Source organism: Palaemon carinicauda, unplaced genomic scaffold (genome assembly GCF_036898095.1).
Source record: "Palaemon carinicauda isolate YSFRI2023 unplaced genomic scaffold, ASM3689809v2 scaffold272, whole genome shotgun sequence".
NCBI lineage: Eukaryota > Metazoa > Arthropoda > Malacostraca > Decapoda > Palaemonidae > Palaemon > Palaemon carinicauda.
Genome location: NW_027170373.1, coordinates 146899 through 162031, shown reverse-complemented (window position 1 = coordinate 162031; position 15133 = coordinate 146899). Strand labels below are relative to the sequence as shown.

The following is a 15133-nucleotide window of genomic DNA, read 5'->3' as shown; positions in this document are numbered from 1 at the left end:
CAATACTGAAGCAGAGCTTCCTTAAGGTGTGGTAGGACCGGCATGTCGCTGGCTCCTCTCACACCTTAAACAGAACCCTCTTTCCCTCCCCCCTCTGTCCTTTAGTGATGGCCTAGCCATCACAACCCTTTGGCCGTCGTCCTGCAATCTCACCGCTTGCCGGCAGGTTGTAGGGCCGGCTTGGGCTTCTCCTTGTATGGCCTAGTCGCTCAGCTCCCCTTTTAGACACAGAGCTCCGGGATAGCTGTGTCGGCGGGACCAATTGCCGCAGAAGATCCCTTTACTATAGAGTGTTCTTCAGTCCTCCCTTGGACTGCCATTCACATCCTGTGCCCGGCAGTGGAGATGGATGGGTGGAAGTTTGATTATCTTATATTCTCCCCTTCCATTAGAACCCTCATTCTGGAGGAAGGAAGTGAGACAGTGCTCTTACATCACCCTTCACTCCTTGCTTTCTCTTTCTCTTTCGGCTAGTGCCGCCAGGTACTAACCTAACTGGCGGCTGCCGGCCACTACCCTAGCCGGCAAGATGCTGGCTACATTTGTGTGCCGACAGCCAATGATTCGCTGACACAACTAACTTGGCCGGCAAGAGCTGGCCGAGTTCTGTCTACCGGCCACCACCCTGTCACATAGAATGCTGTCTGGGCTAGTGTGCCGACAGCCGGTGACCTGCCGGCGCAAGCCGCCAGCAATCTGGCGGGCCGCCGGCCACCATTTTAGTCAATGTTGTGTCAGTTGAACTGTGCCCTAGGTGCTAGCCTTGCCGGCAACTTGCCAGTGGCAACTGCATTATATGTCTTTACAGTAGCCAGTACATTTGCAGTATAGATCATACTGCAGACAGAAAACTATGGTATAAAAGTATACAGTAGTTACATTTTCCAACATACTCTGTGTGTCCAGGCGCAGTCTATTGTTGAGACCTTATAAGATAAGGAAAGGAATTCTCTTTCCTTATACTGCTAGATCAGTCACTAATGACCCTCATTATTAATCCTTTTGGAAGTGGGTTAAGTTACACTCTTCTATCCTTATAGGCTAGACTCTTCCACCGGGCCTCCTGAGAAGGATAACCCTATGGTTGATATTGAGGGAGGTCACAGCAATTGGCTGGGCAGGAAACACACGTATGTGTCTTTCCTAATTCATTTCTAGCTTATCTATCCTAAGCTATATGCAATAAGATAAAAGGGAAAATATTATTAATAATATTTATTAGTTTATCTAGTGAGATGAACTACTTTATACTCATTTTATTTTCCTCTCTTTACAGGAGGACCATGTGAAGTGTGGCAGCGTCTTCTGCAACGTACGTAGCAGGGACTTCTGCGGCCACCTGGAGTGTAGGACACACTCCCATTGTTCCATCACCAAGGGACCTCACAAATATTGGGACCCCCAGGTATGTACCGTGTGCAAAGACTTGGTTAATGAGGCCTTTGAAGACCCCAAGACAACGGAGTCAAGGGATGCAGCTCGTAATAAGCTGCGCAGATGGGTTCGTGGCTTTCAGAAAAAGGCCACGGGGCCTTACCTCCCCAACGAGCATATGAGGGCCTATCTATTCCCCAAAGCATCTGCGGATGCTGTTATTCCACAGCCTCACCCTGAGATCCCTTGCGTCCAGATTTCCGTAGACACGAGTGTCTCGGATGCGATGAAGGACGTCCATCTAGATGACGAGAGGATGTCAGAGGTGTCAGAGGATACCGAAAAGGACCTTCTGGCTGAAGGTCAAGAAGAGGAGTCAACATTGGCTCCAGAGACGGAAGAGGATGAAGTCGAAACAGTGTCTGTTTCGTCGGTTCCAGCCCCAGTACCACGGCCCTCTACGTCCTCTGCTCCTCCACCTGATAAGTCGGATAAGACCCTGTCTGCCATCATGGCCATGATGGAGACCTTTCAGAAGAAGAGCGAAGAAAGGGAAGCTGCGCTAAGGAAGGAGATTCATCAGCTTGCAGCGGCCCATGGGTCTCATAAGAGACTCAATGTCAAGGATCTTTCCTCGTGCTCTGAGGTAAACCCGTCGAGGCATGCAGAGTACATGCCAATCACGAATGGCAAGATCTTCATATCAGTAAAGCTGGGAGCTGTCCTTATCGAGGCCATTGAGTTCTGCCCCAGCTTTGTGTCCTATCCTGACTGCTTTGTTCGTCTAAAGGCGGAACCTGTATCCAAAGAGGAGACAGAGCCCAAGGAGGTCATAGTGCTTGACCATACAAAGGCTCAAGCTTTGTTGGCCAGCAGTGTGAAGGACAGGGGCTTCACCAACTCTAAGGTGCCAGCCCTGAGTAAGAAACACCCTTCCTTTCTTGCTCGAGCGACCATGGCCTTCCCCTTTACGGAAAAAGGGTTCAAGGTGGTGATCAAGGCAGTGGAAGCTGGGAAACCTTGCCCTACACTGGAGGAGTGTAGGCCCCTTTCCGTAGCCCTGCCTACAGATCACAAGGACTGAAAGGATATTCAGCTTACCTTCTCAGTCGGGAAGTTGGAGGATGATATCGCTGGACGTCGGTTCAGCGAAAACCTCCCCAAGTTGTCTGATTTTCTCCTGCGTAGGGAGCAGGATACGAAGGAGAGGCTTGCTGCCTCTCTTTCCCTCCAAGTTACCTTGGAGGCAATGGCCAGTGAACATAGGTCCCCAGATATGTTCATGGTTGTAGCCAAAACACATTTGACAACCCTAATTAAAGACTCTTATAGCTTTGTTGGGGCTAGAATGGCTTGCAGGGAGTTCGTGTTTGCCTCGGCTGCGGTAAGACACGAACCCAGGAAGTTGATATCTTCCAATATCTGGGAGAAAGACCTCTTCCCGAATGAAGTGGTCAAGGAGATAGTCGACAAGGCCGCCATGGAGAATAAGAATCTTCTCCAGAAGTGGGGTATGTCGGCTAAAAGGAAGTCTTCCCCGGATGAGGGCCCCCAACCGAAACGGATAACAAAGAGGCCTCTCGCCCTGCTAGACAACAAGAGCAACTTCCCAAGACTGCGGTGCCCCAGATGGTGGCAAAGCCCCAACCCACCTACCAGATGGTACCCAAGCAGGTGGTGACTCAGTCACCAGCCTTCACTCCCGCCTATGAGAGGCAGACCACTACCTTTCGCCCTCAAGGTAGATGGTCAAATAGAGGTTCCTCTAGACGTCCCTCGAGAGGAAGAGGGGGTAGGGGAGGACGCGTTCAAGGAGGCAAGCCATCCGGAAACCAGAAGCAATGAGATGTTTCCGGTAGGAGGAAGAGTCCAACTATTCCGGAACTGCAGATCGACATCTTCGCGACGAGCGACAACAAGAAACTTCCTCGGTATGTGGCCCCATACTAGGACCCTCTAGCGGAAGCAATGGACGCCATGTCCCTCGACTGGAACAGATGGACCAGGATTTATCTGTTCCCTCCATCCAACCTGCTGATGAAGGTCCTCAACAAGCTGAGAACTTTTCAAGGAACAGCAGCCCTAGTGGCTCCCAAGTGGCCCCGGAGCAACTGGTTCCCTCTTGTATTGGAATTGCAGATGGGGCTGATTCCCCTGCCGGACCCAGTTCTGTCTCAACAAGTACAGAAGTCGACTGTCTTCGCTTCATTACAGAAAACCCAAGACCTTCATCTCATGATTTTCTCTCCCTAGCAGTAAGATAGAGGTTTGGGATCTCGAAAGAAAGTATAGACTTCTTAAAGGAATATAAGTCTAAATCTACCAGAAGGGAATATGAGTCATCTTGGAAGAAGTGGGGCGCTTTTGTCAAGCCAAGAAAACCAAAAAAAATCTCGACAGATTTCTGTTTATCTTTCTTTATTCATCTTCATGAACAAGGTTTAGCAGCCAACACGATAACTACGTGTAAATCTGCCTTGACTAGACCTTGCTTTACGCTTTCCAAGTAGACTTTTCTAATGAAATTTTTAACAAGATCCCTAAGGCCTGTGCTTGGCTTAGGCCTGTAGCACCTCCAAAGCCCATTTCATGGTCCTTAGATAAAGTACTACATTTTGCTTCGATATTGAACAACGAAAATTGCTCTGAAAGATTTGACTCAAAAAGTTATATTCTTGTTCGCTCTAGCCTCAGGGGCTAGAGTTAGTGAGATAGTGGCCCTTTCTCGGGAAGAGGGCCATATCCAGTTTACTGAAACTGGAGAACTGAATCTCTTTCCTGACCCAACGTTTCTCGCCAAGAACGAGCTACCCACCAAGAGCTGGGGTCCCTGGAAAATCTGCCCTCTGAAGGAAGATGTCTCGCTGTGTCCAGTGGAGTGTCTAAAGGTCTATCTTCGTCGAACTTCAGACTTCAGGGGAGGACAGCTCTTTAAAGGAGAAATATCGGGCTCAAACTTATCCCTGAAACAACTAAGGGCGAAGATCACCTACTTCATTTGCAGAGCGGATCCTGACAGTACACCCGCAGGTCGTGATCCTAGGAAAATTGCTTCATTGTTAAATTTTTTCCAGCTCATGGATTTTGAGGGCCTTCACTCGTTTTTTGGATGGAAGTCATCCAGGGTGTTTTTCAAGCACTGCGCGAAGCAAGTGCATGAATGAAAGAGATATGTGGTGTCAGCAGGTAGTGTACTAAAACCTGTCGCTTAGTTCTGCGAGGAACAGTGAATTATGTGGGACTATAATTCTATGGGGTGTACATGTTGGCACATTATAGTGCAACATGGTAAGTTGGTTTCTAGGTTGGTCATATTTATCATGCAAACTTCTAGAACAGAGCACTCTATTTCACATGTATGTATTTTTTAGGGGGTTGAGTTATGTACTGCACTTATTTCATACACTCTCATACGCTGTAATGCTATTGCTCTTTTTTTCATCTTTCGCTCTCTCCCACAAATAGAAAAACCTATTTACGTTTGCCATTGCATGTTTCAAATATTTTTTGAATTTTTGTGCCATGGTTGCCCTCAACCGTTTGTACATAAGCTCGTTATCTTGTCGAATAAAGGCACTTATACTCACCTTGCCCCTCTGGTAGTACCTGACAGCTACCTCGCGACCCTACCAACCCATTATTCTTATACTTGGTATGTGATTCTTTCTGACGTCCCGTGTAGGGGTTACGAATTTTCTTTATATGGGACGGTAATATTCATGTATGACCCAGGGCCTATCACTTTCTCTTATTAGAAACTGAAAGGGGGCGATAGTGGTCTTTCTGGGCTCGAACCTGTGCCGCCCAGTGAATAAGCTCCATTTAAGCACTTATTCTTAGGTAATTTACTGCTAAATATACCAGAGAAAAAATGTAAAGGAGTGCTAGGTTAACTAGCTCGCTCACCTAATGGTGTCGGTATAAAATTGGGCGTATAATCCAGAGGTCCCGCACTATTTAGATTAATCCACGACAGAGAACCCCAATAGAGGAGAGCCGTTCAACCTCACTCGGTACTACTACAATGCATCCGCTCAGAACCCAACTCCGTTTAGCACGACTTGTGCAGTAACCCGCATTTTTCTAGTGCTCTCGATTTTGGATATTTTCTAGTGAATTATGGCTTCTTCGTCGGTTTCCCAGGAGACACCGTCTAAGTTAAGTACTAAGCTGGGTTTTACTGTGTTTTGAGCAATCTAGATCGTTTAATATTTATATTATAGGAGTTATTCTCTTCGTTCATACCGATCTTGCTTGATTTCACTACAGTTGGTACTCCTGTTTTTGAGAGCTTTTAATTTTCACTTGCGGTGTTACTATGTGTATTATTTTATTATCAAATATTATTTGTTATTGTGAATATTCATTATTTAGCGTTTAGAATCCTCGTGGTTCAATTTTTGGGCCTATATCATTTACGTATCGCTATGGCTGCCGACCGTGCTAAGGCGGCAATGTTATTTTAGCCATCAGGTGTGTCTTTTGTGATTTAATTATTTATGTTGCATGCCTTGCCCAAAAATTTTCTATGTGTTTATTCATATATTTAACGCTATTATTATTATTATAATGAATATTTGTGCCATTACTCCGTTTGATCTGTCTGTTGGGGATCGTCAGTTGGTAGCCCTGCTGCCTCGTATCACGTGATCCTCCCCCACGCTCCCCCTCTAGCTAGGTGGGAGGCTAGGCTTCTCCCCCCTCCACTAAGGGACCGTTGCCTTCCCTCCTTTTAGAGGGGGTAGTTCAGTGTTTATGGACTTTGTCCTCCGGGTGGCCCGGCGGTTTAGTCTCTGTCTAGTCTGGTTGGCCACCGGTCAACAGAGTTGGATCCCGGTGCACCCTATTTTATATTCACTTTTCATTCTGGCTTATGTTATACGAAACCCTCCGGGTTCGATTGGCAGTTCTTAGTTACAGTTCCGCCCCCCTATTATTTTATAACATTTCCTATGATGATTATATATGACAGATCACTACCCCGGAGTCTCTAAAGGAATTGGTATTGAATATACCTTTATTTCCCGGCCCGGGGTCTACCCCACCCCGGGAAATCAGACGCTATGTGTCTTAATTCCTTGTTATTGCATCCTTTTTTATGCTCCCGGCTTGACCGGAATGGATGGCTATACTTTAGTTTCAAGTTAGACTTATGTTTAGGCCCGGGACCCCCGGTCCCGCCCCTATGTAAGAATATTACAGTTAAGCTCTAACCTTGCGTTAGACCTATGTTAGGCCCGGGTCCTCCGGACCCGCCCCTAAAAAAAAAAAAAAAAAAAAAAAAAAAAAAAAAAAAAAAAAAAAAAAATTTATTTTTTATTTTTTACAGTCTAACCTTGTGTTAGACCTATGTTAGGCCCGGGTCCTCCGGACCCGCCCCTACTTAACAGAATAGTACAGTTAAGCTCTTTTCTTGTGTTAGACCTATGTTAGGCCATTTAAAGAATAGTACAGTTAAGCTCTAATCTTGTGTTAGACCTATGTTAGGCCCGGGTCCTCCAGACCCGCCCCTAATTAAGAGAATTACAGTTTCTCATATACTATTCTTTTTACAGATGGTGCATTGTCTGACGCCGGCCTGTGCAGCTGTTCTGCACCAGCCTTGTGGCCACTCCGTCTGCCGATCTCACGCCCCTTGTGGGGTTCAACTGGAAGACGTTGTGGTATGGCACCCGGATAACTGTGTGATTTGCTTCGACCTCATCACTACCCTTGGATCTGACTCGGTGAGTCCCGTTGGCTATATTGCCTTCTTATTTTATTTACTATTAGTAAGATATCTATGGTCTTGAAGGACCATTGGGAGTCTCCCTTTTATAATTCCCCCTATTATTTCAGGCATCCCCGGAGCAAAAGTCTGCGGCTCGGGCCACACTGAAGGTGTGGATTGGTGGGTTTGCCCGGAATGTAAAGTCTAAGCGGCCGTACGTCCTATCTGAGGACTACTGCACCATGGTTTACCCCAATGCCAAGTCTTCAGCTGCTGTGGCTAGGCATGTGGCAGCTCCCATCATTGCCCACATTGATGCCACTATAACGGGTCTCATCGACCCAGAGCAAGATCCATCGGACGCCCCCGGAGGTCTGGAGGACAATGTTGCCTCCATGAACCTGGACGTCGAACCAATGTTGCTAGACGAGCCGGATACAGGTAGGGTGGTAAGTGAGGCAAGTGTGTCCGGCGCTGAGATTCCTATCCTCAGCCCCGCTCTTTCTTCTTCTTCTGATCGCTCTTCCTTTCTTGGATTTTCTGGGGACCGTGATTCGTCTCAACGTTCATACCCGGTTCCCCCTAAGGATAAGTCTACTTCAAGGACCTTACCCAAAGCTCGCAAGCCTCATAAGACTTCTCATGGCTCTAAACATGGTACGAACCCGTCTTCAAAGACCTCTGGTTCCTCCTCTAAGTCTCACGACCCGGGAGTTCCTTCCGCCCCTCCTGCTGCTAGCCCGGGCCTTTCCGAATCAGCTATGCTTCGCATCGTGTCGGAGATGCAGGAAAAGTTGGTTTCGGAGATGCAGTCGAGGATGGACACGATGTTCTCTAACTTCGGTCAGAGAATTGGGGCTTTAGAGCAAGGAGCTCCGGAGAGAGTCCAAAGCTCTCTCATACCGGATGCCTCTAAGCTCCCGCCGTTTGCCAAGAACAACCCCTGGCGGATGGCTCTTCATTCCCCGTTCTCAGACGGAATGTTGACTCTGGAGGGCCTTGGCACTCGTCCTCTAGAGGACTTTGAATTCTTTCCTCCGGGTCTGGCATTTCCATTTCATGGTTATGCCAGACTTACCGAGGAAGCTTTAGTCCGATTAGACAAGGTCCCCAAAGAGACGGTCATCTTCCCGAAGGAGCAAGCCCAATCTGTTTGGGCCAGATTTTTGAATGACATCGGCTGCACTAACACCATGCTGACGCCTCATAAAAGCTCCTTTACGATGTTCTTAATGGACAAGACCACCTTGACTCCATGCGTCAATAAGGTGGCAGAGCTTGCCTTTCAATATGCTCTGGAGGAGAAGCCCTTGCCTCCCATCCGAGAGGTGGATCCAATCTCCCTCCTTCTTCCCTCAGGTATTGAGTGTTGGGACAACGTCCATACCACCTTTACCTCCGGCAAGCTTGCAGCAGACTGTGCCTCAGTCTTGTTTAGTGAGAAGCTTCCCCGTCTCCCGGAATCTCTCATTAAACAGGAATATGATTCCCGCCTACGTGTGGGCCGTACTCTAAACCTGGCCACATCCACGGAGTCGATAGCCTTGACTTACGATACGGAGAGTATTTTTAAGTCTCTCAACAAGGCTACGTTACAGTCGTTATATTTTGATTTGTATGACTTTGCTACTGCTAAACGCAGATGTCGCAAGCATGTTCTAGCTGAGGCGACGATTAGGCATGAACCTAATAAACTCATCCGGTCCTCCTGTTGGGGTTCAAATCTCTTCCCCGAGGATCTCGTAGAGGAAGTCTTGGCGGAGGCCACTAGGGTTAATCAGAGCCTTAAAGCCCGTTGGGGTTTGACCCCTAAACGCAAGTATGACCCCGCAAATTATCAAGCCCGGGGTAGGAAGAAGCTTAGACCATATACCTCCACCCAGTTCAGGCAACAACAGAGTGCTTCATCCAACTTCCGGCTGCCTCTTCCTCCATCTTCTGTTGCCCCTGCGCAGCCCTCCACCTCTCGGGCTCCTTCGGATGACTATGTCACCGTTCTGCTACCTAAGAGCCAGCTTTCTGGTGCCTCCGCCACTTCCCCTGCCTTTAACCAGTCCTACGAGGCTCATAGCTCTTCCCAGAGTTATGGTAGAGGTAGAGGCTACCACCGTGGCTCTAACCAGAACAAAGGCAGGGGAAGAGCCTTTCGCAGAGGAAAGAACTTCCGAGGCGGACGTGGAGGCAACTCCTCAAACCAATACTGAGGTGCAGCAGGTAGGGGGGAGGCTCTATGCCTTCCGCAACAAATGGAGGTTCAGTCCCTGGGCGTTCAGTATCATCTCCAAGGGACTGGGGTGGAGTTGGATTCAAGGACCTCCTCCTCCGAACAAATTTCGTCAACATTCCACCCCGGACCTGGTCGAATTTGTCCAGGATCTTTTACAAAAGAATGCCATACAAGAAACGAAACATCTGAAGTTTCAAGGTCGGCTGTTCAGTGTCCCGAAGAAGGATTCAGACAAGAGAAGAGTGATTCTAGATCTATCCCTTCTCAACTTGTCCATTCAATGCGACAAGTTTCGAATGCTTACCGTCTCGCAGGTGCGGACCTTACTTCCCCGTGGGGCCGTCACCACCTCTATCGATCTTACAGACGCCTACTATCACGTCCCGATAGCGAGACACTTCCGTCCGTACCTAGGCTTTCGCTTAGGGGACAAAAGTTACTCCTTCAAGGTGATGCCTTTCGGGCTCAACATTGCCCCAAGGATCTTCACAAAGCTAGCAGAAGTTGCTGTTCAGGAACTCAGGAATCAAGGGATTCAAGTAGTAGCCTATCTGGACGACTGGCTCATTTGGTCAGACACCTCCCAAAATTGCCTAAAAGCCACTCACAAAGTCATCCATTATCTTCAATCTCTAGGCTTCCAGATCAACTTCAAGAAGTCCCGTCTTCTTCCAAAATCGAAGTTCCAATGGCTCGGCCTGCAATGGGATCTTATATCTCATACTCTGTGTCTTCCCAGACCCAAGAGGTTAGAGATTGCAAGGAACACCAAACGCTTTCTCAAAGACAAAGTAAGTTCCAGACGGCTTCAAGAGAAGATTCTGGGGTCCCTTCAGTTTGCCTCAGTGACGGATCTTCTTCTGAAGGCAAAATTGAAAGATATCAATCGTGTCTGGCGTTCGAGGGCGAACCGGAAGCTCCGGGACAGGAAAGTCCGCCTTCCTCCCATTCTACGGGAAAGACTTCTTCCTTGGACAAGAGCAAACAGTCTGTCAAAGTCAGTTCCCCTTCAATTTCCGCCCCCGGAATTAATCATTCACACAGACGCATCCCTATCAGGTTGGGGCGGCTATTCTCAGCTCAAGAAAGTTCAAGGTCTTTGGACTCCCTTGTTCCGCCATTTTCACATCAATGTGCTAGAGGCCATGGCAGTTCTTCTAACCCTGAAACGTCTCGCTCTTCCCAAGAAACAACACCTTCGTCTGGTCCTCGACAGCGAAGTGGTGGTCCGCTGCCTCAACAGAGGCGGGTCAAAGTCAGGGCCTCTGAACCATGTTCTAGTAGCCATATTCTCCCTAGCAGCCTCGAACCGTTGGCATCTTTCAGCTGTCCACCTGGCGGGAGTCCGGAATGTAGTGGCAGACGCCCTGTCCCGGACCTCCCCTCTAGAATCGGAATGGTCACTCGATCTAAAGTCATTTCGGTGGATTCTCTCTCAGGTTCCCGGCCTCCAAGTGGACCTCTTCGCCACGGAATCCAACCACAAATTGAGAGTATATGTGGCTCCCAATCTAGACCCTCAGGCTTACGCCACAGATGCCATGTCACAGAATTGGGACAACTGGGAAAAGATTTATCTCTTTCCCCCGGTGAATCTTTTGCTGAAAGTTCTAGACAAACTGAGATCCTTCAAGGGACAAGTAGCCTTGGTCGCACCCAACTGGCCCAAGAGCAACTGGTATCCTCTCCTGCGGGAGTTGAGACTATACCCTCACCCGATACCCAATCCGGTTCTGTCTCAGATAGTACAAACACGCGTTGTGTACGCTTTCTCAAACATTCAGAGCGCCCTAACTTTATGGACTTTATGAAGTTTGCGGCTATGCATGGTGCCAATATTGATCCTCAAAACACCTTGTTCCTAGAATCAGATAAACGGGATTCCACCATCCGTCAGTATGACTCTGCAGTTAAAAAGTTGGCAAAATTTTTAATAGACTCAGACGTGAACTGTATGAACTTGAACCTTACAGTCACTTTCTTTAGATCTTTATTAGAATCAGGTCTAGCAGCCAATACTATCACCACTATTAAATCGGCTCTGAAAAAGATCTTCCTAGTGGGTTTTAACATAGACTTAACCGACTCTGTGTTAGCTTCAATTCCGAAAGCTTGTGCCAGACTGAAACCGGTTACTCGTCCTACCCCGGTGACCTGGTTCCTTAATGACGTACTCAAATTGGCTTCTGATACCATTAACAGTTCTTGTGATTACATGCCCCTTCTCAGGAAAACACTTTTCCTAGTGAGCTTGGCTTCCGGGGCAAGAATTTCTGAATTGGCAGCCTTGTCGAGAGACCCGGGTCATATTGACTTTCTGCCTTCAGGAGAGGTCCTTCTTTCTCCTAACAAATTCTTTCTGGCTAAGAATGAAGACCCTCAAAACAGATGGACCTCCTGGAAAATTGTTCCCCTCACGCAAGATCCGTCGCTGTGCCCTGTCACTACTCTTAGGTCTTATCTATCCCGGACCTCCTCTAACTCCTCGGGGCCTCTATTCGTTAGAGAACAAGGCGGTACCATTACTATTAAAGGGATCAGGCAACAAATTTTGTATTTTATTAAACAAGCTAACCCTGACTCTTTTCCTCTTGCACATGATATCAGGGCGGTTGCCACCTCGGTGAACTTCTTTCACCACATGAATTTTACAGACCTTTCCAGGTATACAGGGTGGAAATCACCGTCAGTGTTCAAGAAACACTACCTTAAACATTTGGAAGCCCTAAAATTTTCTACAGTAGCCGCAGGGAGCGTAGTTACTCCCGAGTAACTCACAGGTTAATGCCTTGACTCTTTATCTCTCCCTCTTACCTGCCTCATTTATACCCTATTGTATTCGTTGGTCTCGCACCTGAATACTGTTATTATATTTGTAAATTTTTATGCTCCTGAGTATCTGTATATATTATCACTCACGGCATTATTATACCTACCTTATTGGATTTATGTTCATATTTAAGATACCCTTATAATTGTTTTTTGGTACTCATCTCTGATTAAAGCATCCTGTATTTCTCTTACGCTTATGTTTTTTCCTTTATTTTGCAAGTTTGGTGACATTTTTCTCTTGTATAGATTCACTGGGCGGCACAGGTTCGAGCCCAGAAAAGGGATTTTGACGTAGGAAAAATCTATTTCTGGGCGAAGGACCTGTGCCGCCCAGTGAACCCTCCCAGCTCCTCTCCCTTGGAGTCCCCAAACTTTTGGTGCTAAGGAGTTGGGTTCTGAGCGGATGCATTGTAGTAGTACCGAGTGAGGTTGAACGGCTCTCCTCTATTGGGGTTCTCTGTCGTGGATTAATCTAAATAGTGCGGGACCTCTGGATTATACGCCCAATTTTATACCGACACCATTAGGTGAGCGAGCTAGTTAACCTAGCACTCCTTTACATTTTTTCTCTGGTATATTTAGCAGTAAATTACCTAAGAATAAGTGCTTAAATGGAGCTTATTCACTGGGCGGCACAGGTCCTTCGCCCAGAATTAGATTTTTCCTACGTCAAAATCCCTTTTCTTTGCTTCTCCACAGGTCAGGACTGGAACAGTTCCAGGGAAGTTACAGAACCTTCCAGATTTGGTTTTAAGGGGATTTCCAGCTATCTAGTCAGTGAGTCTCCCTAAATAAAGGACTCAGATTTTTATGAATCGGAAAAAATACAAATTACCTTGAAAATTTTGTTATTTTAATTTAGAAAATTGTCATTTTATTTCAGAAAACTCCAACATTTTCATCTTGCCCTTTTCCAATGATAGTTGTTCTCTTATTATTTCAGAATTTTCATCTCAAAAGAAATAATCATCCACCTCGTGTTACAAGATTGTGTAAACTATCGAAGATATCTGCAAAAGATACAGGACTGGGAAAGAGTAAGAAGAAGAAGAGATACAGGAATGGGAAAAAAGAAGAAAGGTCTGTGTAGATTCATGTAGTAAGAATTGAAAGTTTAGTATTAACTTGATATTTGGACACTCTTGGAGATAATATTGAAGAGGATGTCATCCAGTAATAGGGAAAGGATGAAAAACTCTGAATCATCAGAAATTTCAATAAAAAGCGAAATTGAAGATTCCTTTTCACGCTCTGCAGTCAAGTTGGAAAATGATGATTTTATGGACAGTGTTGGACTCTTTGATGATGACTCTCTTTTCATGGATCCAGACATGGAATTCAAAGCAGAGCCAGAATTTGAAGCAGAGCCAGAAATATTTGAGTCAACCGAAGGTGACATGAAATATTCTTTTGACTCTGATGCATCAGTGAGTGAGGAGGATTTACAAATCAGCAAAAGGGAAGTCAATAAAGAGGAGGAGGAGAAGAGTGTAAAGACAGGTATGAAAGAGGAATGTGGCATACAGTTGGGATCCAGAAGGGAAGAGGACAAAGGAAAGGAAAGAGGAAGAGGGAAAGAGGGTTTACAGAATAAGGAGGAGCAGATCGAAAACAGTGGCTGTGAAAAACCTCTTTGTCAAGAAATTGATTCCAAATCTCATGCTGATGTTGATATGAGAGAGAAGTCATTTGTGGGTGGGAATTTTGAAAAACAATCTATTGGAGTAGTTAAACCCCCCAACACTCACAAGTTAATTCACACTGGAGGCCAGTTCAGATGCAGAGAATGTGACAAAACATTTTCTAAGAAAGTTGATCTTAATGCACATTATAAAACTCACACCAGGAGGAAGTCATTCAAGTGTAGTGAATGTGATAAAGCATTTTCTCATAAAAACATTCTCACAGACCATCATAGAATTCATACTGAGACGAAGCCATTTAAGTGCCGTTTCTGTGACAAAGCATTTTCTCAGAGAGCTTATCTCACAAAGCATCATAGAATTCACACTGGGGAGAAGCCATTTAAGTGCAGTTTCTGTGACAAAGCATTTTCTCAGAGATCTCATCTCACACAGCATCATAGAATTCACACTGGGGAGAAGCCATTTAAGTGCAGTGTCTGTGGCAAATCCTTTTCTCAGAGAGGTACTCTCACACATCATAATAAAATTCACACTCGGGCCATCCCGCGCATCCCTCAGGTTGCGAATGGGGGCACCCCCTCCCTATGAATAATTAAGGTGAGGGCAGCTTCGAATAAGATAAGAAGCTGGGGACAATGAGGAACTCAAATAAAATGATGTCAAGCTATGAGCAAAGATGCTGGAAAGGTACCGACCAGAATAAACGGTCCCCGTAAATTGTCCCTGCACTAGGCGGGTTGTTGAGAGCGATGGTGCAACTTCAATCCGTGCATCGAGCACCCAGCAGGGATCCCCACCAGATCAGAAAAGTCCTGATCCTGGGCCCCAGCAACCATCAAGGCAAAGAACCAAAAGGAAAAGAAGACTATTTCAAAGTGTTAAATGGTCCCTTGCGGAGAAGAAAGAGTACTCCTATACTGCTTCACCTACTCAAGGTATGAGGGGTGGGGCAGACATAGAAACCAAGCATTCGAGGAAAAAATTAGAGATTCCAATTTACCACCTGAGAAAATTGCTGCCACCAATATGAGACTATTAACATTGATAGTTTAACAGATTCCAAAATATCTCCCTGAAGAAGAAATATAAAATATGAAAAAGGAAGCTGAGGCTAAAGCAAAGAGTGACTATGAAGAGAGGCAAATGAACAACAAGAATATAGAAAAAGTAGAAGGGATTGAAATGAGGAATGGGTATTAATATGGGCAATGGAGTAGGGCAAAGTAAAGTTTACCAGACAAAGAGAAGGATGTAACAAGGGGCAGAGAATATTCCATCATCACTGCCCAAATAAGATTGGTATATCAAGATTAAACCTCACCACCCAGAAATTTAATTTCATTG

At 46.2% G+C, this 15133-nt stretch overlaps 1 protein-coding gene across 2 annotated transcripts in view; it reads left to right on the top strand.

Moving 5' to 3' along the window:
• The window catches only part of LOC137636329 (zinc finger protein OZF-like), a 32163-nt gene extending 17511 nt beyond the window's left edge, over positions 1 to 14652 (top strand). For both annotated transcript variants that reach the window (XM_068368736.1, XM_068368737.1), the window contains exon 2: positions 13087 to 14652. In XM_068368736.1, coding sequence (XP_068224837.1) covers positions 13307 to 14377 — 1071 coding nt within the window. In that variant the 5' untranslated portion in view covers positions 13087 to 13306 and the 3' untranslated portion in view covers positions 14378 to 14652. The remainder of the gene's footprint in view (positions 1 to 13086) is intronic.
• The last annotated feature ends 481 nt before the right edge of the window (positions 14653 to 15133 follow it).